General features: G+C 31.9%; 2 protein-coding genes across 3 annotated transcripts; one reads left to right on the top strand and one right to left on the bottom strand.

Annotated features, from left to right (window-relative positions):
• The first annotated feature begins 1,849 nt into the window (after positions 1 to 1,849).
• On the top strand, positions 1,850 to 7,061 carry LOC107892102 (AMSH-like ubiquitin thioesterase 3). Its single transcript, XM_016817096.2, has 14 exons — positions 1,850 to 2,145; positions 2,658 to 2,722; positions 2,805 to 2,880; positions 2,981 to 3,184; positions 3,352 to 3,428; positions 3,796 to 3,901; positions 4,015 to 4,061; positions 4,250 to 4,580; positions 4,694 to 4,783; positions 4,894 to 4,956; positions 5,099 to 5,173; positions 5,808 to 5,870; positions 5,960 to 6,012; positions 6,688 to 7,061. The coding sequence occupies exons 1-14, from the start codon at positions 2,047 to 2,049 to the stop codon at positions 6,860 to 6,862; spliced, it is 1,524 nt and encodes a 507-aa protein (XP_016672585.1). The 5' UTR covers positions 1,850 to 2,046; the 3' UTR covers positions 6,863 to 7,061.
• Positions 7,062 to 7,380: 319 nt separating this feature from the next.
• Positions 7,381 to 11,856, bottom strand: LOC107892101 (uncharacterized). Of its 2 annotated transcripts, none has more exons than XM_041100324.1 (6): positions 11,610 to 11,856; positions 10,549 to 10,735; positions 10,385 to 10,443; positions 8,585 to 10,300; positions 8,333 to 8,468; positions 7,381 to 8,237 (listed from the first exon to the last, which is right to left on the bottom strand). In XM_041100324.1, the coding sequence occupies exons 2-6, from the start codon at positions 10,667 to 10,669 to the stop codon at positions 7,588 to 7,590; spliced, it is 2,682 nt and encodes an 893-aa protein (XP_040956258.1). In that variant the 5' UTR covers positions 10,670 to 10,735; positions 11,610 to 11,856; the 3' UTR covers positions 7,381 to 7,587. The 2 variants fall into 2 exon arrangements, with proteins under 2 accessions (XP_040956258.1, XP_040956257.1); XM_041100323.1 differs by having other exon boundaries at positions 8,333 to 8,477; positions 11,610 to 11,832.
• Between the last annotated feature and the right edge of the window lie 12,458 nt (positions 11,857 to 24,314).

The following is a 24,314-nucleotide window of genomic DNA, read 5'->3' as shown; positions in this document are numbered from 1 at the left end:
GAAAAACTGACTAATTAAACCAATTGCTCTCCTAATGCTATGTGAGTTGTACAAAAAAAGGTATTTTTTTAAGGTTAAAAAATGTTGTTAGTCCCCGAAACTTTTATAAAATTTAAGATATAATTCATATACTTTAAAGTTAAAAATTCAATTCTCTACTTTTTCAATTTTAAAAACATTAGTCAAGTCATTATCTTTGTTGATAGTTTTTGTCCGAATTTATCAACCTAGCATGTTTATTTTTGTCAATTATATGTCACGTTATATAATGCAACTTAATCAAACATGCCAAATTGATAGATTTTAACAAGATTTTTTTTTTATACAATATTGAGGTGGGGATGGTCACACGGTTTAAACCAAGGTAGTCAGTACCACACTAGTGGGTGCATCATTTTTCTATTGAAATTGATACGTATTGGTATAATTCTATTTCGATATATCATTTCAGATTTATCGATTTTTTTTAAAATATTTAATATATAAAATAATTGAATATATTAAATCAATTAGATTAAATAATTTTAAATATAAAAATATAAATTAATTATATAAAATACTCATTATTTTAAAATTTAAAGTAAACAAGGAAAAAAAATCACATACATGAAACAACAAAATTATCCACAATATTATTTTAAAAAAATTATAATAAAATCTATAACAAAATTATCCACAACAAAATTATCCATTTTTTAACATTATTCATACACCGGCGGATGCACAATGTTTCAACCGATGCAACCGAAATTAGTCGGAACAAACCGATATGGATTAGAATTTATACCGTACGGAAAAGAGAAGTAATTGTTTCAGTTTATTACTAGAACGATGCACACCAGCTGGTGCAATCAAAACTGGTGAAGAATTGACTATATTAGTTTGAACCAGTGTCAAATGGATGTGACAAGAGTTTTAACCATTGCCCCATACAAGTCAAGATTTGATGAGATGTTAATGATTGAACTGAAAATTTTAAATTAGGAAAGTAGGAGTTAATTTTTAACTTTTTAAGTACAATGATAAAATCTCAAATTATATCAAAGTACAAGGATTGATAGCAAATTTTAACCTTTTTTTTTAATATTTAACTCAAATTTTATATAAAAATTGTTCGGCTTTTTTTTTCAAACTAACCCAAATAAATTGATTATTTATGAAAATGACCTAGGTGCAAAATCCTGTATGAAAATAACTTTTTTACTACAGTGCACGTTGGTGTCGGCCATCTCACCATCAACTCTACCCTCCATAATCCCATAATCATCGCCCATGATTGCTCGGTCCCTTAAAAAATATTTATTTGGTGCTGGCACTGTGTTCGCCAGCACTGCTATATATTTTTTGAAATACACCTTAGAAATACTGGTATTTCGAGATTTAAAAAAAAAAGAAAAAAATAATATTTTAATAGACGCTGGCAAAGGGAAGGCCGACAAAAAGAAAATAATTTCTAACACCAATGCTGGCAACGGGAACACAAACACCAAAAAGATTGAAATACTTTTTTTTTTTTAAATTTGAATCTGTACCAGCAACGTAAATACCGAAATCTATTAAAATATTTTTATTTTATTTTAAAATCTCAAAATACCAATATTTTTAATATCTATTCGAAAAAAATACATACTGATATCGGCAAACACAGTGCTAACACAAAATTTTTTTTTTTTTATGAACCAGGTAATCATGGGGTAATGGTTGCGGGATGATAGAGGGTGGTGCCGGCGGTAAGATGACCGACACCAACATACACTATAGAAAATAGGTCATTTTTCGTACAAAATTTTGCACTTGAATCATTTTTGTAAATAATTATTTTATTTGGGTCAGTTTTGAAAAAAAAAGCGAAACCACCCCGTGTCGACATAAATCAAAGAAAGCCTCTCCCATTTTTATTTTCAAAACGACAGAGTTTTCTGCGATTTCAATTCCTTAGCTAACACGTTCAAAGTTCAAAACAATTCATCTTCGATCAGAATCGGAACACTACGGCATTTAATCGGCGAACGAGAAAACAAAAGTTAAAGGAAATAGAGGAAGAAAATGAAGATCGACGTTAATGCGATGGCTCGTAGAGTCGAAGTCGATAATCGAATTCCTCTCCATTATTATTACCGAATCGCCGATAATCTCCTCAAACAGGTTCCCCATCGAAATTTTGTCCCTAATCCTACTTTTTTTCTTAATAATTACGAATTTATTATCGCTTAATGTTTAGTTTTAGCTTAATCTTGGTTTTAATCATACCTTTTTTTCCCTGAAAAGTAGTTTTAATTGCTACCGAGTTTATAGTTTTAATGCTTTGATTAGTTTATTTATCATGACAAGTTAAGTTAAAATTTGAAAATGCTGGTAAGTTAAGTGCATATTAGCTTCAATTTGTGACATTGCCCTGCTAATACTTCGTTTTTTTATGTTTGCTTGAAATTTTAGGTATATGTATAGTTTTTTCTTTTAAAGTTTTAATTGATACTGAATTTATAGTTTAATGCTTTGATTAGCTCATTTTTCGTAATTAATTATCTTAATATTTGAAATGCTGGTAATTTAAGTGCTTATTAGCTTCATTTTGTAACAGGGAATACTTAGTTCATTTATTTTATTGAAATGTTTGGGAGATTACAAGTTTTTTAAACTAATTTTTAAATTTTCAGGCAAGCATTTACCGAGACGAAAAGAATATAGTAGATTTGTATATAATACTACTAAGATATTCAAGGTGAGTGAAGCGAAGCTCTGATTGAATAAAAAAATATGAGATTAATTTGTGTTAAGCTTATTTGGGAATTTTTTTTTATCAGTTTGGTATCAGAAACTATACCATTTCATCGGGATTACCATGTTTCACTTCAGAAAGAAAAGGCTATGTATAGAAAGGTGAGGCTTAATTGTTTCTTGTTGTTCTTGTTGCTGTATGACGCGAGTCTGCTCAAATGGAATTTAATGATGTTTTTGTTGTAATGCTTCTTATTTGTAGAGGCTTTTAGCTGTACTTGATGAGCTTGAATCTTTGAAACCAAAGGTTCACCGGAGAATTGAAGAACTAAATAAAGCTCGTGCAGGGGCTAAATTGCTTGAACCTGATGGCTATAAAACCACTTCCTATGGCTTCGAGAAGACATCACCTTTGGAGTGGCCCCATGTAAATAAAGGATCTAGTATGAACTTGGATATTAAGCAGGTACTAATCTGTTTATAACTGGAGGGTGCAATGTGGCAATTATTTATATCTTGTTTCCTTGTTTATGTGTTCATGGTTGTTCGATTTTGTTTTCTTTTTTATGCTTTTGTGCTTTTTAATAGAATGTCTAATATTATAGCTCTGTTTTCCATTTTATTTGGATGCAGCCTGCCAACATGGCTGTTCAATCTTCATGGAAGTATAACAATAATAGTAATCAATTTGACAAGCAGTTCCAGAAGTTGTAAGTTCTGTCTTCCCCCTTGTTACTGATGATTTGAATTATGAAACCTCAAAGTTGTACCTTTGCAATCCAAAAATCAGCAGTTCTATGGTTGGATCAATTAAAATTAAACTCTGTGCTTTAGCTGGTACCTATTGGAAAAGGGATTAATTGATGTCAAATTCATGGCCATGCAATAGATTCTATATTGTGTTACTTCTGCATTACAACATCATCTTGATTTTTTGGCCTTTGCACTTTGCCATATTTGTTTGTGTCTATGAATCTAACTCGTCGCCATGAAGATCCAAAGTCGTAGTAAAAAAAGAATTATTGAAGAACTTTTTCCTAAGGCTGACATGTTCTACTTATTCCTGGATCTGTTCAGGTCTCTCAATATACCACTTCCAAATAAAGAAACATTGTCTAGACACTCGTTTCTTGGTCCTAATGGTCTTCGAGGCCAGTGGCTTGGACCTAGTGCTGAGATAAAGGTAAACCTCTGTCTGCTATCTCTCTCTCTTCTTTCCTTATCGATTGTATAATGTCTTTTTCATGCTTAACTGCAAAACCTGCATCAAATAATTGGTTCTGCTATATAATGCAGGTTCAATATCCAAGCAATATGGACTTGGTTCCTGCGGAAAATTCAGGGTAGGGCTTTCCAGAAATTCTAATCATTTGTCTTTAAGCTGATAGTCATTTCTATTTATCCATCATCATGTGATCTTTTCCTTTAGATATTCTGGAAAATTAAGATAGAATATATGTTGAGCTTTAGTTTTGTCCCTACAATGTGGCTGCTTTAACATTTGTCTATTTGCTGTTACAATTTATCATAGGCCAAATCAGGCTGGACAATACGGTCCTTTGGCTGTAAAAGATGGTGATCCAGGACAGGTTGGTTCTGCAATGGAGTCAGTGCTCTCCTTAGATGATGGTCGATGGTTACAGCCTGCTGAGGGTTCGTGTCACCCTTTGATTACCGAAGCAAAGGAGGACCCTTTCCAGTTTGTCAGTATCAAACAACCTTTGCCTCCTCCTGTTCTTGCTCAAGTGCAGCAAGACATTACTCCAATACCTCCATCAAGAGTGGCTGATCCAAGACCTGGTCCAGCAAAGCCATCTGAAGATGGAATGCCAAACACTAATTCATATCAGCATTTACATGTTGTATGTCTGCTGTATCAAATTCTTGTTCTTCCCTATTACTTGCTGGAATTTAATAATCATCAGATTTTGGTCTTCTTGTTGATTTATATTTGAATTCTTGGCATATTCTGCAGCCAGTACACATGATGGAGGATTTCTTACGACTAGCTCGGGCAAATACAGAAAAAAATTTGGAAACATGTGGTGTTCTAGCGGGATCATTGGTGAGAAACTATGTTCTTATAGTTCATAGCATTTTTGTTTGAGAGAGTTGGGAAATAGGGGCTTCAAAGTTTCTGCTGGAGGTTATTTATACTATTGATTTTGTGACTAGAAAAACAGGGTTTTCCATATCACCACACTTATAATCCCAAAGCAGGAGTCCACTTCAGATTCGGTATGACTTTTTGTTCTTTCTAGTATATTTTCTTACAATCCTGTGAACTAATAGTATTTTTACAGAAAAGTGTTAAACCATTATTGTATCCATATGCTTTAGTACTGTTTGCAATAAATTTTTTATTTATTTTACTTTTCAGTGTTCAACATTAAATGAAGAAGAAATTTTTGAAGTTCAAGATAAATTGTCTCTGTTTCCACTGGGTTGGATTCATGTAAGTTAACAAGCCTTGAGTTTACTGTGGATATTTGTGTAATTAAGTTTTCTTTTCCTCTATGCATTCTTTTTGAATGAATACATTTGACAATGGGTATGCAAAAAGCTCACTTATCAAGCATTCTATTTCATTTAATGCTATTATCATTTCTGGTTTACTCCACTGTTGCAATCTTGCAAACATAAATATGTTATTTTAAAGTTAACCCATGATATTCTGGTTTACAAAGCTTATGTTGGTTGCTTGAGCTTGACTTAATTGTAATGGGTAACATACTATTCTAGATATATGAAAGCCAGGTTACTTTAGCATGTTATCAGTTTACCACCTGTATTTGATTTTCTTTCTGGGCTTTTTGACTGATGTAGTTCAGTATTTTCTACACGTAGCTTGGTGAAGTTTGTGCTTCTTTGGAGTCTGTATTTTGCTTTTTAATCTCCATTAATCCTCTGATTAGCATTATATGGTGTTCTGATATTCTGTGCATCACTTAATCTCCTTCATGAAGCTGGATTCATGCTGGAGAAATAAGAATGCATCTGAACATCTAAGTGCACTTTTGCAGACAAATGGTTTCGCGCATCTAAAAAGTTTAAATGCTTTGCAATTTTCTTTTTCTTTTAATTTTCAGACACACCCAACTCAGACTTGTTTCATGTCATCGGTTGATCTTCACACTCATTACTCATATCAGGTAAATCCAGTCTTACTGTGCAAATCATTCCTTTATGATTACATATTATACAATTCTTTGACAAAATTCTTTCTTATTATTATTTTTAGATTATGTTACCAGAAGCAATTGCAATTGTTATGGCCCCTACCGATACATCCAGGTAGATTCTCATTTTCTCCTAATGATAAAGTCATTGAATTCAATGAAATATGACAGTATTATACTTGCAAATGCAAATATGTCATGATTAGACAAGTGTTTTCTATTGCGGTCATGTTTTGAGATGCCGATATATTTTGCTGCATGGAAATAAGGAGAAACTTATTTTTTCTTTCTGTTTTTAGTATGTAGGCAGTCCCTATACTATTGCTAAAAGGTGCAATTAAGTCTTGTACTATAGGACCAAGTAATTTAATTATTGTTTGTCGGATTTCAACAGTCCACATCAGCATTTAGACAGTTTTCCATTAACATTATTATCGATTCTGCTTGTTTGCCCTAGTATCTACCGTAAAAGAATTGAATTTCTCAGTTCTATAGTACAGAGATTATTTTGACTATTGTACATGGATTGTCGAGATTCTATTAACAATTCTTTTCTCTGAATTGCTTGTTATGCAGAAGCATATTCTATCTTTAATATTTCATTTCTACTAGCCGATGAAAGTAGTAAAGGCTGGGATATATTCGTGTTTCTAAGCGAACAATTTTTTCTCTGCTAAGCTAATGATGTTGAGAATGATTAGATTAGGTTTAATCTTATGAACAATTCCTGTTATATACGAGGTTTTTGCATACTTTTACTTGCTAACGAAGCTTTTGCATCTGGTTACAGCCCACATGGTATCTTTCATCTGTCCGATCCAGGCGGTGTGTCCATCATTCGGAACTGTCAACAACGAGGATTTCATCCGCATGAGGAGCCTTTAGATGGAACACCAATCTACGAGCATTGCTCTCATGTATTTATGAACCCAAAGATAAAGTTCGACGTTGTTGATCTCCGGTGAGGTAAAATTGTATTGAATCAAACTGAAGAGAATCAGAGTGCAAATACAGCGTATACTCACTCAAAATTTTCATGAATTATATTGTAAGAATTATAAACCTATGTATATTAGTACTTTCTTTAAAAGAACTGGTCATTTTGAGACTACGTCGTTTAAGATGGCATGGAAATGAGATTAAATAAGAACCAAATTTGGGACATGTTTTTACTGCATTTAGTTTTACGCATTTTTCTTTATAAATTATGCACTTACAATTTCAAATCCATCATAGTTTTAATTCACTAAAAAATATGAAAAGATGAAAGATATATATCTTTGGTTTCACTACTAATTCAATCATGAGTTTAATTTTTAGAATAGAAAAAGATAATAGTATTTTGGTAATAATATACTTTATTTAAAATATAAGGATATTTTAATAATTTTATCGATTGATTTAATGATGAGTTGATTCATAACACCAATTTAGTTTTGTCATATTAACTCTGTCACACACTTTCAAATCTTTGAAAAAGATATATCGAACACGATCGCATAAGCTCATCATTCGTGCATTCATTGATGAATTCAGCAGCCAAAGCCTTTCAAATATTCCTCATCGTCCCCACAATACATTTGCACCATCAGTGTTTAAAGCCAAGCCTAGACCTAGCAAATATCGAACACGATGCATACCGCACGAGATCATCGACCGCACATCTCGAGTGACAAAGCTGAAAGGGCGATTACAATAATAACATTTCAGCAACCATTTCATCAACCAAATCATTCATGATTTGTCCTTCAATGTCTACTCCAAGTTCAAAGCCATCAACTTCAAAGTCCAGCCATTTTCCGTATCGACTGCTCATGTCGTCGTCGACGAGCTCATCGACCATACAGTCCCCCATGGCTCTCCACCTTGAGATCTCCTTGTAAACTTCTTCAGCTAACCGTTCGTTTCTTCTCATTATCACCATCCCTTTGGACCATATTCGACATCCCCCACTTGCATACTGCCTGCATCTCGAGTCTAGACATTCACTGACTGAATCGAATAATACCTTACGTTCAAGCCTAGACTCCTCTTCAACTCCTCTTCGGCTTTCCAACTGATCGAAAAGATGAGGGTTTATAATTTTACGAGCTCGACCTACGGCAAAGTCCTTGAACATTAATTCCACATTACTAACTATAAGCTTCACATATTCTAGTTCCCAGTTGCTCGATAGCATAGGATCCGACATAACAACGATATTATGATTACTTCTAGCTGCATATGATATTGAAGAAGCTGAATCCGATAACTCCGTGTCAGCTTCAAGTGTGCGTAACTTCTTTAAAGGACTCAGCCGAAGAACTTCCAGAGTTTGAACCGATGAACACCGCTTGCTTCCTGAAAATTGCATCATAGATACAGATTAGTATAGCTAAGAAAAACTCAAAGCATGGATTTAGTAACAAACTTATAGGACAAGTCGGTAGCTTTACCGTCTATACTGTAACTGTCCATGCTATCCGAAGAGTTACAGCTTTCAGTTGAAAAAGAAGTTTCGAGGATAGAAACCGGACTAGGTTGCCGAGCATCGAGATGACTACTACTGCATTCATCCATTTCATCAAATCCCTGAATGTTCTATATGAGCATTAATTATCATTTTTGGGAATAGTTTTGCTCCATACGAGCAGTGTTACAAGACAAAGAATGAAAACTCGAGTTAGCGATTGAAAAATGTCCTTTACCTGAAACTTGTGTTTCGGAGTGTGCCCTGGATGTTGCGAAAATGATGTTGAAATCGAAGTTGATACGGAGTTGAGAGATTTCTTGCAGGAAGATTCGACTGCATTGCTTAATTCGCGAAGCTTTTGTTCCAAAAGCACACTTAAAGCATCTCCTCCTATCACATTATATCCTAATGAAGACAACTTCATACTCTCAGTATCAAGCAACAATCGCTTGCCCCGATTATCCATGCGACTGCTGTTATTTTCCTCTGCAATCTGCATAGATGTCTCCATTGATCGAGTAAGTGGGGCGGTGAATGTGAACGAGACAACATCCATGCCTTTCTTCTTACTATCTTCGACCCAGTTGAGGCTTCTTTCAGTAACATCATGGTCTTCCTTCTGGGTTTTTTCCACCAACATGCGATCAACAACCTGATTTTTCTGAAAATTGGAATCTCTATCCATCGATCTTTTCTTCCTTAGGTTCTTTGTACTAGAATATGGACCTTGCTCACTATCCGTTGCACCTATATTGAACTTCCTTGATCCAGTTTTGGAATTCCCAACAGTTTTACCTGACATTTTGTGTTGCCCCGAAGCAGAATCCGTAGGCAGCACTTTTCGACTATGCAAGTTGGAACCTATTGGCTTTGAAGGTAATTTTCCTTTATCAGTTGTACAGTTTTGCTTCTGATTGTTCGGCCTGAGTGCACCTGGCACATTGTGCAACGAAGATTTCTTATGCAAACTCTTTCGAGAACTCAGTTGGCTCTTTAAGTGTTGGTTTGACTTAACCTCACTCTCATCTTTCGTTCCTAACAAACTCCGGCGGTTGCTTGAATTCAGTCCTTCTCGTTTCTGCACATTGAACTTTGCTTGTATTGCAAGCGAAATAGATTTCCCCTCACTCTTTAGAGCCGAAGAAATTTCCTCTGTATCAGAAGTCCGCAATGTTGGTGCGTCTATTGATCCGTTCCAGCTCTTGTTCATGGATTGTCCTTTAAGATACTTGACAGCATTCGACTCGACTGGCTTCCGAGTTATCTCAGTGAGTCGGGATGTTTTATGTGCGGTTTCAGATTTCTCTTTTAAGTCTCTAACTTTCACAGGCACAGAAGAAGAACGAACCGGAGGCTTTCTTTGTGCAGCCTCCATTTTCTCTTTGAAATCACGAACTTTCACGGGCACTGAGGACGATCCGACCTGCGGCATTTTGGCTCTAGTAATGACTTGGGGACCAGGCTCGATAATTCTCGCAGCTGCTTCCATTATATGAGCAGCATCCATGGTAGGAAAAAAACCCGGACTCTTGATCGGAGATAAAAGTTTATGGTGTGTAATTGGAATTGTTTTAGCAGCCTTTGGAGGCAAACTTTCGGTTCGGAATTTCTCTATAGGTTTGCTGACTATCTTCTGAGGTTTCAGTTCTGCAACGATCCTTGCAGGGCCGCCCTCCATCTTATTGAACCGATCATCTGGATAAACTATTTGCTCATTATGATGATAATTAAGGTTTCTCCTTCGAAAATGAGCATCTCGAAGAGATTGAGTGTCGAAAAATGGGGTGGAGTATGGCTCGGAAGATGTAGGTAACGAATCTAGTCCCATAAGCCGAGCAACTACATTTGGGGCCTTAGCTCCATACATATCATCATCCGTAACTGAAGATGCACAACTATAATCACTACTTCCTTTGAAGCTTGCCCCAGCTCCGATTTCATCCTCGTCCATCTGAAATAATCACAAACAACAATTGTAAGAGCAATTTCAGATTACGATCCACCCTGAATTCATATCCTGTTGCCATGTTCTCACCAAATGGATTCGTGTCATCGGTATGTTCCCATCACTTCTCTTTCCCTGTTTGGAACGCTCTAAAAATTTGAAGACATAAAACCGATCAGCAACGACAAAAGGACATAACTATTATGATGCAAGAACATAATTTTCCCTTGCATTCGCCGGGAAGGTGGTTATACCTGGAAAATCCGACTTGCTTGAGAATAGCTTCTTCCGAGATTTCGCAGTCCAGTCGAATAGCTGAAAGAATCCACCTACATAACCTCCTCCATTCGTTGAACCTTCTTTTTCGACCCCCATTGTATGAAACCAAACAGATCAATTTATACTGAGAAATACAAACTCGATTCAACCGATCAAATCCGTCTGTTGATGTTGTTAAACACAACGAACCATTCAGTTACCAATTATAGAATTTCTTACACAATCACACACTATATCATAGACTCCTACAAGATGAACAAAACCTAGAGAAATATATTAAACTAGACGAACAAAAGGCTCGATGCTCATCGTTAACTCGAGTTCAAGATGTCCGAAAATGCATCAAGTTAAACATGGTGAAATGCAGTATCTCAATCATCATTTCACATCATACTAGCACTACACATTGCAAAACTTCAAATAACTAAAAACCATTGAACAAACTTGAAACCGAAGAACATTAAACAAGTAAATAAACCATCTCTAAATCCTTGATTCCATAGTCACCATTCTTATATATCTATATAACAATGCACTCAATTTTTAACATTTGAACTAAATTATTCTCACAAATTCCAGGTACAATGTCGGAACTATGCTACATTGATATCTTGAAATTCGCCTCTAAATCTTCACATATGCTTTACTATAATAGCATTGCTGTTTAAAATTTAAATAGCTAAGATCCCACAATATTGCATTTATCTATAGTACTAATGGGGGATTAAAGAACTTAGACACTAACTGCATTGACTCATTTTAATATAATAAACACCTTAGATCCCAATTTTAACCCAATCAGTAAATCAAATGATAGATTGCTTCTACAACGTACCAAGCAATTCAATTTCATTGAAGCTGCAAGACGAACACTGTACTCAAAATTTTAAGTCATATATCCCTTTTCCCTGATTTTCCCAGCTACCAAACAGATCCATATGAACAATTCAAAATAGGAAAAAGAAAACATAAAATCAACAAATACACCCCCAAAACAAAAAGCCAAATCTTTACACGAAGGAAAAAAAGAACTTACATTGAAACCAATGAAGAAGATCAACTTGAATGTCACTAAAAAATTTTCTGGGTTGAGCTTGAATATAAAGAAAAGACTAAAGCTTTGATATGCGATTATTAAGCTTAAACTTGGGGGGGGGGTTGAGACAAACAAAAATGAAAGGCTCCTCCTTTGAATGTGAGAAAGGGACAGAGAGATACAACAGAGAGTTTTTTTGTAGTTTCAAATAGACAATAAGCATGGGATTTTGATTTTTGAAAAAAATAAGGAATAATAAAATCGTTTTTTTTAATTTAATAATAAAAAGAGGTAAATTTAAGAAAAGCTTGTAACGTCTCTTTGGAGATTCAAAATTCCAAACGGGAGACTTTTGAGTGGTCCTTGGGTTTTTCATAATGTTACAGTCCTGTTTTGATTATTTTGTGTACCACCTGATGAGCTGGTGTACACGCGTCAAGTGAAAACCTATTTTTCAAAGTTATTAGGCGACATGGTATGAAACATCAAATTAGAGTTCACAAAATTAGATATAATATTTAAATTTTTTAATATATATGATAAGAATAAATATAAATATAAATATAAATATAAATATAAATATATATGATTATTTTTTTAGAATTCATACAATACTATTAATTTATTAAAATTTATATAAAAATATCTTAAACACGATTGTAAAATAACAAAATATAGGAATTCAGCATGAATAATCGAATGGGGTATTAAGATGAAATAATAAAAATAAAAAAAAAACAAAATTTATACATTTCTTTATCAACTTATTTAATAATTAAACTTATTTAATACATGTTGTTTGATTTGTCTGAATGTGTTTGCATTATTTTGACACTTTTTTCAATTTTTTTGTAAATCTACAAGTCAAAAAGAATGTTTTTGATATGTTTCAAATATTACTTTTTAGCTAAAATTTTTAAAATCTTAATTTTGATGGTGATGGACTTATTTTTCCTTAAACTTTTTTATCTCTATTGATTCGGTCAAGTAATGTTTTTATGTTTTATTGTAAAATCTTGACTTAAATATGCTTTTCATGAATTTTTATTAAAAAATAAGTATATCCTTATTAATTTTTTTTTATTTTTCTTGTACTAATTTGAATTACTTTTTTTTGTAATAAAATAGAGATCAATCACAAAGACAAAGCAGTTGCACTATAAATTGAGTCCTCGTCAATCTGAACTTGCTCAATAATTTCTATAGGAATATCCTTGAACTTGATAGAATCATATGGGATCTTCTTCATTGCACTAGCCAATATGTGAGCTGTAGCATTAGTTTCTCTTGCGACCTTTTGTAAAATTACCTACCACTTCCTGCTACAATGTTCCTTTATTCTAATCACTAAATCCCTATTTGACTTACCATGAGAATTGTTCGAGATTGTTGAAAGGCCACAATCTATTTCAACAATGATATTATCTCATTTAACATCCCAAGCCAACACAAGGGCATCATAAATCGCCCAAAGCTCTGTCTGCTCGACATTACGTCCTCTAATATTCCTACCCACACCTCCAAGCCATTTTCACATAACATCTCTCGCCACAATAGTAGTTGAAGCAAATCCCAAACTCGGAGATCTTGCCCCATCCGTGTTCAATTTAACAACCCCTGACAGAGGAGGTACCCAATGACTGCAACGGCTAAGATTTCTAGAAGAACCAACAGAAGGAGCAAGACAATGCTTAATAGAATTCGCCCAACTCCAAAGAGATAAGAATATGTTTTAAATCAATATCCACCCCTTTGAAAATTCACATATGTCTCTGTTCCCTCAGATTCCAACAAATTATACCAACAGAGATTGTCACTCTACCTCAGTATAGACTAGATCAAGCTCATTCCTTAGATTTAAAGAAATCCAATAATTGTAGGATGAAAAAAAACTGCACAGACATATCTACTAGGGATAAGCTGTTTCCAAGCCTTACAACAATCTTGCAAAACATGAATGATAGATTCTTCAGAATTACCACAAAGTAAGCAAGAATGATTACCAACCACACCTCTTCCGAATCTTTAATACCAAATTTCTTTTTTAAGTTTTCTAAAATTTATTTCAATTAATATCATTTTAAATTTGCATATATCAAGTATTCATTAAATACTGTTTGATTTACATATGCTCTTTCTTTTGATTTTTCTCTATATGTGCCTCATTTCCTATCAAGTGGTATCATTTTCTCATAGCTGCTTTAGTTCAATTGGTTTCATGCTTTTATTTTCCTTTTGATATGTTTAGTTTGGAGAGTCATGTCTTATGTTTACTGTTTTAGATGTTTTTATGCAAATCTAAATCATGCAATGTATGTTGTATGAGATATATGGCATATTATATGATTGAAATGAATTTTCATTTTTTTATACAATGCGTAAAACTATCCATAAATTCTTATAACTTTTAAATAGGAGAATAAACAAACTTTAAAGCGCTCGAATCTATGATCTCTTTCACTAACATAATTGGCTTTTATGAATTAACTAAAGATTAGGCGTTTTTATCATTAGCACATAATTGTGCTAAAATATCAATATTTATAAATTTGTGTGGTCATGGAAATTATCTTGGACTATAAAAACCTTTATTGATCCATACACAAAATGCCATTTGACGGTCGATCCAAAGGCAGATATTGATAGAGGCCTAGAGGGACTTTGCACTCTTCCCAAAATTTTGAGAAATATTCTCTTTAAAATTTTTAGAAAATTTTAATTATATTTTTAATATTTAAAAAAATCAATTTCCTTGAAATTTTAGAAAATTTTAATTAAACTCCTCAATTTTTTGAAAATCCTCATTAATCTCAGAAATTTTAATTAAACTTTTAAAATTTTTAAAAATTTTACTAAGCCTTCTAAAATTTAGTCTCATAATCCGTCATTATGATCATCTAATTGTAATTTTAAATTCGAAAAAGCCAAAGAAAGGGGTTGAGTACCCTATTTTCCTTGATAGGGTCAACACCCTTAGAGAACAAGAGAAGAAAGCCATATTCCTTCCTCTTTTTTTTTTTTTTCCTCTTCAATCTATTCAGTACTTCACCATAGTTCATCCTCTTCTCCTGAAACTCACCCTAAAAACACTCCATTTGAAGCATTCTCTTGACCATTTCCATCATCCACTATCTAGGGTTTGTATTTCTATGCGGGAAATTTTGTTCGAGTGAACAAGGCTTAGAAGAGGTAAGAGCATACGCCACATTTTTCTTATTCATGCATGCTTTTAAGGTTATAAAAATTTGTTAAGCAGCTAAGCCATATTAGTGGGTATTTATCACCTTTATTAAATGGGTATTTTATATACGTGTTAAAGAAGAAGTAGTTGAGAGGGAGATTATAAGCAAGGAGATGACAAGTTTGTAAATTGAAGTGGAAGAGTAGATATTTCCACTTATTTTGATATTTTGTTGATAAATCTTAAATTTAGCATGTTTAATTATATTGATACATTTAAATGGGTTAATGCGTGATATTTAAGTTATGGTAGGCCTTGAGTAAAGTGAATGATAATATATATATGTTGTGTTTTATTCTAGTAATTTATGCTTCACTCATAATTTTGGTATTGAAGACAATGTACTAAATTGATAGGAGTAAGGGATACTTTGTGAAAATTCCAAGTTTAGTTTAAAAAAATCACTACTGGTTATTATTGTAAACAATGTGACAGAGTAAAAAAAGGCTACTACACCTTATTAGAATGCATATCCTTAATTTTCTTTTTTCTTTTTTATCCCTTCTTTTTAGAGTCGAATGCAAGGAAAGAATGAATAGCATTATTGAATTGCATCGTCTTATGTTGAAATGACAGATAAGGAGTAATCTTGACACCCATTTTATGTTTTGTTTTCATTTGTTTTCTTTTTCTTTCTTTGTTTTTTGAAAAAAAACCTTGTTAAAACATTGGGATGATATTTTGATCAAGATGGCCGAGTTAGGAAAATATATATTGGATATGGTTCCTTAAGTGTAGTATATTTGTTTTGTATACTTGTATTTTTGATAGATGAAAAGTAAAAGTGATCACAGGTCGTTTGTCTTTATGATAAATGACATAATTACTATTTGATAGTAATTGACTTTTCATGAAAGAAGATGTAATGGTTACCATGAGATAAAATAGGATCATATTGGGAGAGCGAATTTATCCAAAAAAGATTAAGGATATCCTATGAGGGTAACACACTTATGACAAGGTCATTGGACGAGCACTAGTTGAGTAGCTTTTGTAATGGTATGTAATTATAGAGAGCTTAGTCACAGCTCATTGAAACTCGAAATAAAGTGCATAAAGAATCAAATGAATAGAAATGGATGGAAATGATAAAGCTAGAGAAATGGGCCACATTCGGAAATGAATATGTTTTCCCATTAAGTATAAAAATGACTTGAGAATTAATTTAAGTTTTTTGAAAATTTATTTAATTAAATAATTGAAGTTCGAAAATGTAATTAAATTATTAATCATTGTAAATCTGTTGAATATGAAAATTAAATATATTTTCTCATAAAAGTTGACATTAGGGGTGAGCATTCGATCGAATCGAATCGAAAATTTTCGAGTTAATCGAGTTTTCGAATATCATTTTATCATCCTAACTTTATTTGAAGTTTTCTCGAATCGAGTCGAGTGAGATGAAATTCGAATCGAATCGAATCGAATCGAATATATTTGTTCGAGTTAAATTTTAAAAAATAATTTTGGGTCCTTGTAACCACTGTCACCCATCGTAATAAAATTTGTCCACCTTAATCAAATTTTTTATTAACTTTCATCACCTCATAATTTATTTATTAATTTTTTTATATATTGGTTAGCTTCTTTGCTTGCTTAGTTGTTTCAATTATCTTCAGATTCTTGTCATTATGTATTTTGGAATTAAAAAATATATTAAATGTAAAAATATGATTTTTTTAATAAAAGTTATTTTAAAAATAAAATGTGAAATTGATAGCAATATAAAATTTTAACACGAATATTTTATGGCATAATTAATAATTCAATTTTAATATAAATATTCAATATGACTAAACAATTCAATAATATAAATAATATAAAATGTGAAATTTAATTTAATAATATAAATAGTAGATATAAATAAAATTATTACTATTTATGTTTAGTGAATTTTTTTTGGATAATTTTGATTTTTTATTTGAGGGTAAAGGGTGAGAAGTAAAAATTTAGGGGGAAAATAAAAAGTTTTGGAGAATAAAAGTTTGAGGGAAAGTAAATAGGGGGAGTAAAATTTTGGAGGGAAAATATTAAAAAAAAATTGGAGGGGGAGGGTTTGGGGTAGATGGGAGGTGGGGTGAGAAGAGAATAAAAGTTTTAGGGGAAAAGTGGGAGGGAGTAAAAATTTTGGGAGAAAATAAAAGGTTTTTAGGGTTTTTAGGAGTAAAATTTTGAGAAAAATAAATGGGAGAGTAAAATTTTGGTGGAAAATGGATTTTGGGTAGATTGGGGGGATTGGGGGGTTTGGAGGGGAGGGGAGTAAAAGTATTGGGGGGAAAGTGGGAAGGAGTAAAAGTATTGGGGGGAAAGTGGGAAGGAGTAAAAGTTTTGAGGGAAAAGTAAAAAGGTTTGGGAGTTTGGGGTAAAAATGTAAAATATTATAGTTTGATATTCGAATTATTCGAGTTATTCGAATTCGAAAACTCAACTCGATTCGAACTCGAAATTCGAAAAAAAAATTCGAGTTGATTCGAATAACTCGATTAACACGAATAACTCGATTCGTTTAACTCGAAATTCAAATTTTTTTTCAATTTTTTCGAGTCGAATCGAGTTTTGCTCACCCCTAGTTGACATGACTTTAACGGTATTAGAATTGGGTTAAAAAAATTATTTAATTGAAAAAATAATTTATCTGATTAAATTAATTTATAAATAATATTTATTATTGGAAATAGAAAAACATGTATCGAGTTGGGTTAAATTATAAAGTGCTAGATTAAAAGTCAATGAAACACAAATAATTGGACCCAATACAAGAGAGACCCAAACTCCCCTCATATTACATATGAGGGACGACATCCCTAGTTGGCATGCCTAATGTATTTAACTAGGGAGTGTCACCCCTTTCTTCTAGTTAAACTAGAAGGCTAATTTTTCTATTAAATATGTATTATTTGTGTTCTACTAATTCAATCAGGATTCTCCTATCTCTCTCTATAAATAAATGACATTGGTAGAGCTATTTACAACAGTTCATGCAAGTTTTCAATATTGTTATTCTTCCATAAAAAAGTGAGAATTTATTTTCTAAGTATAAATTCTACTTTCTGGGAATAACAATTCTACCGATTTCTATTGAGGGAGAATTACTTTCCAACTGAAAGTAATAAATCGTTTATGGTTCTGTGTTTGGTTCACGATTATTCAAGCTCACACTCAAAGCAATTCGTGGTACGAGAGTAGTAGAGAATGTCATTTAGTTGAAAGATAGGAACATCTAGGATCCGTTTCGCTCAAAGTACTAGTATTTTTTGGGAAAAAATTATTGCTATAAATATTACAAACTGACTTGATTTTCAAAATTTTAATTTTTCGTTATAACAAAAAACTGTTTTTTAAATCGGATTTTTCCAACAATATCAATACACACCTTGTCAATTTTTAACTTTATGTGCAATTTTGATAAATATTTTGCATCATCATTTAAAGTGTTTAGTATTTTTAAAATTTTAAAATGCTTGCAAAGTAGTAAAGTATGTAAACTTGAATGGTTGTTGATTGAAAGATTACTTGCTAACCTAATATAGAATGTGTTTCTTGGGCTTTGTATAATTAGGTTTTGTTAGAACTTTGAGTACTTCATCTTTGAACTTTCCATGGTAATATTATATTTTGAACTTTTCTTTACATAGTAATCTTAAATGATACGCATGACTTGTAATTAGGTTTTGTTAGGACTTTGGATATTTCCTCTTTGAACTTTCTTTGATAATATTATATTTTGAACCATTCTTGGATACATTACCTATCTTAGATGATGTGCATGACTTGTAATTGTATAATTTGGTTTTGTTAGGACTTTGGATACTTTCCCTTTCTATATTTTGAACATTTCTTGGATACATTACCTTGATAATATTATATTTTGAACCTTGATCATGATTTTAAAATTTGTTGTTTAACATCCCATATCTGCCTCGGTCACCGGACTCAAGCTATAGAATGCTACCACAGAAAATAGAGATCATTACATACAATTTCCATTTAAAAATAAATTTATCATTTCATAATCTAAGCAAAATATGATTAACAACCTAATCTGGGTCTTAATCGAGCTTACAAAAGCTCTAAAACAAGTTCAAGGTTGAACAAGGACTAAATTAAAACATATGATAACACTTTGAAACTTTGCTCAATACATTTCAAACCAATGCCATACATAAAAACATCCTAGTAGTACCTAACCAATATGCCATTTTGGCACCATCACAACCAAGATAATACATTATCAAACATTCACCATGTTAAAAGCATGATAAACATACCAACAAAGTTCATTTTGCCTAAGTTTTGCAATTCACAAACCCAACTTGACCATTTAGGTCTCAATCGTACAACCTTCAATATGCCAAAACTTACCATATCACACAAAACCAACTTGATCTAATAAGTTCAAACCTTACAACTATCATTTAACACATATGCCACACATTCCATCCAAGCATTACCATTTCCATACATTTTATGGTTCAAGATAAAGCAAACCTATACTACACATACATTCATCATTTACCTTTTAAGTATGCCATAGAAATATTAAAATTCAACCTTACATATCAAACATTATGAACACTTTTCAACATCAACCTTTAAGCTCAAAACATAATTCCAAAATAGCCTATATACATGCCACATAACTGAAGTAAAAACAATTCAAAATCTACCGAGACTGAAGCTTGATAGTGTGAACGTTGAAGTTGATCCGACAGCCTTGTTCCACAAATTATCAACTATAGAAAACAAGAAATAAAACAGAGTGAGCTTTTAATAGCTTAGTAAGTTCATGGGATTAAACCTACTTATAAGCCTACCTTGAATCACATATATGCAATAAATTAATTAATATGATACTAAACCTGACAATATTAATTCACAAGAAAACAAGTGAGTTCGTTGTATACAAATTCACTAAGTAATTCAACATCATTCATGTCATTCAAGATTTTACGATCACATAGCATCATCAAACATAAAAACATCTATATTCCATTTATTCACAGATTTGGGTAGCCCAATGAACAATAGAAAAAACAACTCGGATACTCGGGTAAATATATCAGGGAGCACCATAGTGCTGAACAAGTCACAAATGTGCATACAAGGGAACTAAAGTGCAATCAGGGGCACGGATGTGCAATCAGGGCACTGTAGTGCTAGCAGAATAAGCATGCATCTAACCCAATTGTATCCTAGTCATTTACTATGTTCAAATGAACATTTATACAAGATTATGAACATTTACAATCAGGAGCACTTTCATGTTTATCCAAAACACATTTCATAACTAGATAACATTCATTCAGTATCCACATGAATCATGTTTCACAAGTGTACAAGACTTTCAATTAGATCCTTTCTCACCTTAGTATTAATTTATAACATTTCAATCTAACAATGTATACATATATATTCACAATTCAATCACAAACAATAAATATAAGCACATTTCTATTCCCTATGAACTTACCTAGTATGATCAACTATCGAGTTGAATCCTAGGGACTATCCTGTAATTTTTCTTTTTCTTTTTCTTGTTTATCAATCGATTGTTCCAAAGCTTGATCTAATTAATAATTAAGTTCAAAATATCAATTCCAAATACCTTAACATATTCAAATATATAATTTCAATTTATAATATTTCTCTAAACTTTTACAATTTATTCAATTTAGTCTTTAAAACCAAAACCTTTATAACTTTCACAATTAAACACGCAAAATTCAATTCGCATACGTACACATACCTAGAAAGTTCTCAAGCATTTAAAATTACAAAAAATTATGCTAAAATTGACATATTCTCATTTTGGTCCCTAAACTCAAAACTAACAAAAATCACTTTACAAATTAGTCCCATTTAACAACCAAGCTTACAAATCTACCATTAAATATCAAGAAATTCAATACTTCACTAATGGTAACTTTTAAAACCTTTAACAGTTTTATAAAATAGTCCCTGGGTTAGTTAGATTAAGCTACAATAATCTCAAAAACATAAAATTTACTAAAAATGGGCTTGAACTGGACTTATATGCAACTAAGAGAAGGTTGGCCGGATCTGAACTCTTCAAAAATAGTGTTTTAGGTGGGAGAAAATAAAAATGAAGAAGAAGACCATTATGTTTCATGTTTTAACTTTACTATTTTTATTTTAATATTAAATTAACATGTAAAACTTATAACAAATTAAGCTCCAACAGTCCCACCATCTTAAAAATGGGTAATTTACCGATTATATCCCTTAATAAATCCTAATTAACCCTTTTATCAACTAAAATTCAATAATGATCAAGTTTTACAATTTTTATGATTTAGTCTTTTTCCTCAATTAACTATCAATTCACTAAAATTTCTAAACCAAACTTCAATTAACCTATATAATAGCTCCGTAAGTACTCAATAAAATTATTTACAAGCTCGATTTATAGAAATGAGGTCCTGATACCTCATTTTCTAAAACCACTGACTTTCAGTAGTATTGAAATTAATCATTCTATTAGTAGAATTTACCAGATCAAGCTTCACTAACACATTGAAATTGTATCGTAAATATTAAATAATAATATTTATAGACTCACTTGTCGAAATTGTGGTTCCGTACCACTGTTTCCGACACCATTGAAAAACGGATTGTTACATGTTGGCTTATTACCCTTGAATAGAATGAGTAGTTCCAAATGCATGACAAGGGAAGACCTAGGCAATTTCTTTAGATGGTTGGAGCCTTTCGAGCCAAACTTTGCAGAGTTTTTCCTATTACCTTGATTTTGAACCTTCTATTTTTTGGGTTCACTTATACACTTAATGTTATTATTCCAGCTTATAAAGCCTTAGTGCTTACATTACAACAAAAATGAGTTTAGACAACAGATGATTTGTAACGTTTAAAATATTGTTAACTAAAGTACTAATAGATAGCAAACATAAAAAGTGTTGTATTATATTAAACATTATGCTTGGCTTTTATTGTATTAAGCAACACACTTGCAACAATGTATTTATATTGTTGTTTAAAATTATATTGATAACCAACATAAAGAAAATCATTGCATATTTTGAAAAACTAAAGTAACAATATGAATTGTTATTGTCATTTACAACACATATAATGTTTCGAATTGATACACCTAATTACTTATTAATTAATATGTACACAAAAGTTCAACTATACATTGAATATACACATATGTATTCATTATTAATACAAAATAAGATAATCTATCTCTAATTCTTCAACAAAGATAATCTAATTAAAATTGGTATTCTTTACTGTTAAATAAAATTTAAAATAAAATTATTTATTTGTTGTTAAAATATTAAATAGTAAAATTATTTGTATAGGTTAAAAGATGCTATAGGCCCCTGTACTCTTCACAAATTTTAAATTTCATCCCTATCCTCCACTTTTCAGATTTCAAAATTTAGGTCTAATTATTAACATTGTTAATTTTCTTTTTTGTTAAATTAGTTGGTGTGAAACTTTGAAATAAAAAAAAAAACACTCACTTAGTAGCAATGTAACTAAAAAAATGACTTTATAATAAACCTAAATTTGAAAATTTGAAAAGTAGAGAGGCTAAATTCCTAGAAATAAAAATATAAGGACTAAATTCTAAATTTATAATAAAAAAAGGAACTTATGCCTAAACCTGACCATGGGTCGGACCACTCAAAAAGTGGGAGGGTTTGGGCAAAAATATAAGCCTGAAAAATGAGTTTGGGCAAAAAATTGAGGCCCATTTTCTAAACGGATCAAGCCTCGAGTAAGCTTTTTTGCCCAGGCCCGACCCGAATTTGCAAAAAAAAAATGATGCTATTTCCACTGTTTTGGTGTTGTTTTGTCATTGTTTTGCTATCATTTCACTACTATATTGGATTGAATCTAACTATAAATATTTATTAGTATCAAAGGCATTAGCGGCGTTTATGAGAAAAACACAAAAAAAATCATTTTACTTTAAAGAAAACAACGCCGTTTTGTTTGGTGTTTTTAGTGACATTAGCGGCGCTAGGTGAAAAACGCCATAAAAGGTTATTTTGTTTTAAACGAAACAATGTCGTTTTGCTCTCCTCAATTTTATCCCAACCCATATACCGGAAATACCTTATTTTTTCCCCCTAAAAATTTTCCCCAAATCAAAATCCCAACTGATCTGCTGCATCGCCGTCGACTGTCCCCTCTACTGCGTCGCCGTCGCACTCGTCTGCTGCAACCAATCGCTAAGTTTTTTCTGTTATACTTGTTTGGAGACTTAATGAATTCTGAGCTTTCTATAACGTTTATTCACTGACTTGCTTTAAAATTGATAACAAAAGTCAAACAACTTCTTTGAAATTGGATTATATGCCATTTATTAAAAACAATTTACTCCCTGACTTGCTTTCGATTCTCTTCTAACATTCTTCAATGTTGTTTTAGAGAAAAAGTGTATACATTAGATTTTCTTATATATAGACGAAAAAAAAAACTATAGTTAGTGAAATTACTTTTACAGTAGTGGGAAGGAAAATGGAATCTGTTGCGTGGGTTGGAATGAATTTTATAAATTAGGGGGAAATTAGGAAGGATTAAATGAGAGTTGGAGAAGGATAATCAAGTGTTGGGGTTTGTGGAAATCGGGAGGGAGACAATAAACGCAGTGACATTTTTCATCAGGATGTAGGATTATGCTTCATAATATTGGTTTTAACCAGTGATGTTCCTTTTTCTTTCAGCCAAAGAATGTGAGTAATATATTTTCTCCACGATATGATTGTTAGTAGGAAAATAGCTTAGTAGTTGATTATTGCTTCTTTTCCAGAAATTCATTGCTGTCCATGGGCTTAATTTATTTTTTAGCCTTAATTTAATTTGGTAATAGTTTTTAGGGATTGTAACATTTTTTTTTTGTCTAGATTAGTTCATTAAGTCTCAACGTGAAAACAATTGAGGCGTTTAACTCAAAACAGAGAAGCTGCAAAGAAAAGCCGTCTTAGAAAGAAGGTAACATAAAAAAGACATATACACCGAAAAAACACATACATTTGCATGTAGTTTCTTACTTACGTGTCCATAACATATAAACTGATGCATATATATATATATGTTCAACAACTAGAGTCGAGTAGAATAAAGTTAATTCAACTTGAATGAAAACTTCAGAGAGCACGATCTCAGGTTTTTTTTTCTATATTATATTGATTTCGATTTATATATATTTACTGTAAGTGTCAAATTTAGCTCCAATAATTTTAAATTATTTTGAAACTTTAGTCTCGACCAAATGATAGTAGTTAAATATGTTTGGAGTTTTATTTTGCTATTAGTCTTGTATTATGCGTAAAGTTATAGATTGAATTTCTGATTTTTCTTTCAAACATTGGATCGTTTTACTTACTTTAGATTTCCCATCTAGTTTTCTGTCATCCAATTTGCTTAATTTCAATCCACATTGTTTTAGGTAAGACAGTTCTGCTTCCTTT

Source organism: Gossypium hirsutum, chromosome D09 (assembly GCF_007990345.1).
Source record: "Gossypium hirsutum isolate 1008001.06 chromosome D09, Gossypium_hirsutum_v2.1, whole genome shotgun sequence".
In the NCBI taxonomy this organism is placed as follows: Eukaryota; Viridiplantae; Streptophyta; class Magnoliopsida; order Malvales; family Malvaceae; genus Gossypium; species Gossypium hirsutum.
The sequence above is the reverse complement of the archived record's forward strand: the minus strand, read 5'-3'. Positions and strand labels throughout refer to the sequence as shown.

What these genes read in the sequence shown, in the direction of transcription:
- LOC107892102 (XM_016817096.2), top strand. Translation starts at nt 2,047, where the DNA reads ATGAAGATCGACGTTAATGCGATGGCTCGTAGAGTCGAAGTCGATAAT. An exon ending in CCGATAATCTCCTCAAACAG is followed by an intron (nt 2,146 to 2,657) that starts GTTCCCCATCGA and finishes TTAAATTTTCAG; the next exon opens with GCAAGCATTTACCGAGACGA. An exon ending in GCCCCTACCGATACATCCAG is followed by an intron (nt 6,013 to 6,687) that starts GTAGATTCTCAT and finishes ATCTGGTTACAG; the next exon opens with CCCACATGGTATCTTTCATC.
- LOC107892101 (XM_041100323.1), bottom strand. Translation starts at nt 10,669, where the DNA reads ATGGGGGTCGAAAAAGAAGGTTCAACGAATGGAGGAGGTTATGTAGGT. An exon ending in AAGCAAGTCGGATTTTCCAG is followed by an intron (nt 10,444 to 10,548) that starts GTATAACCACCT and finishes TCAAATTTTTAG; the next exon opens with AGCGTTCCAAACAGGGAAAG. An exon ending in CGATGACACGAATCCATTTG is followed by an intron (nt 10,301 to 10,384) that starts GTGAGAACATGG and finishes TGATTATTTCAG; the next exon opens with ATGGACGAGGATGAAATCGG.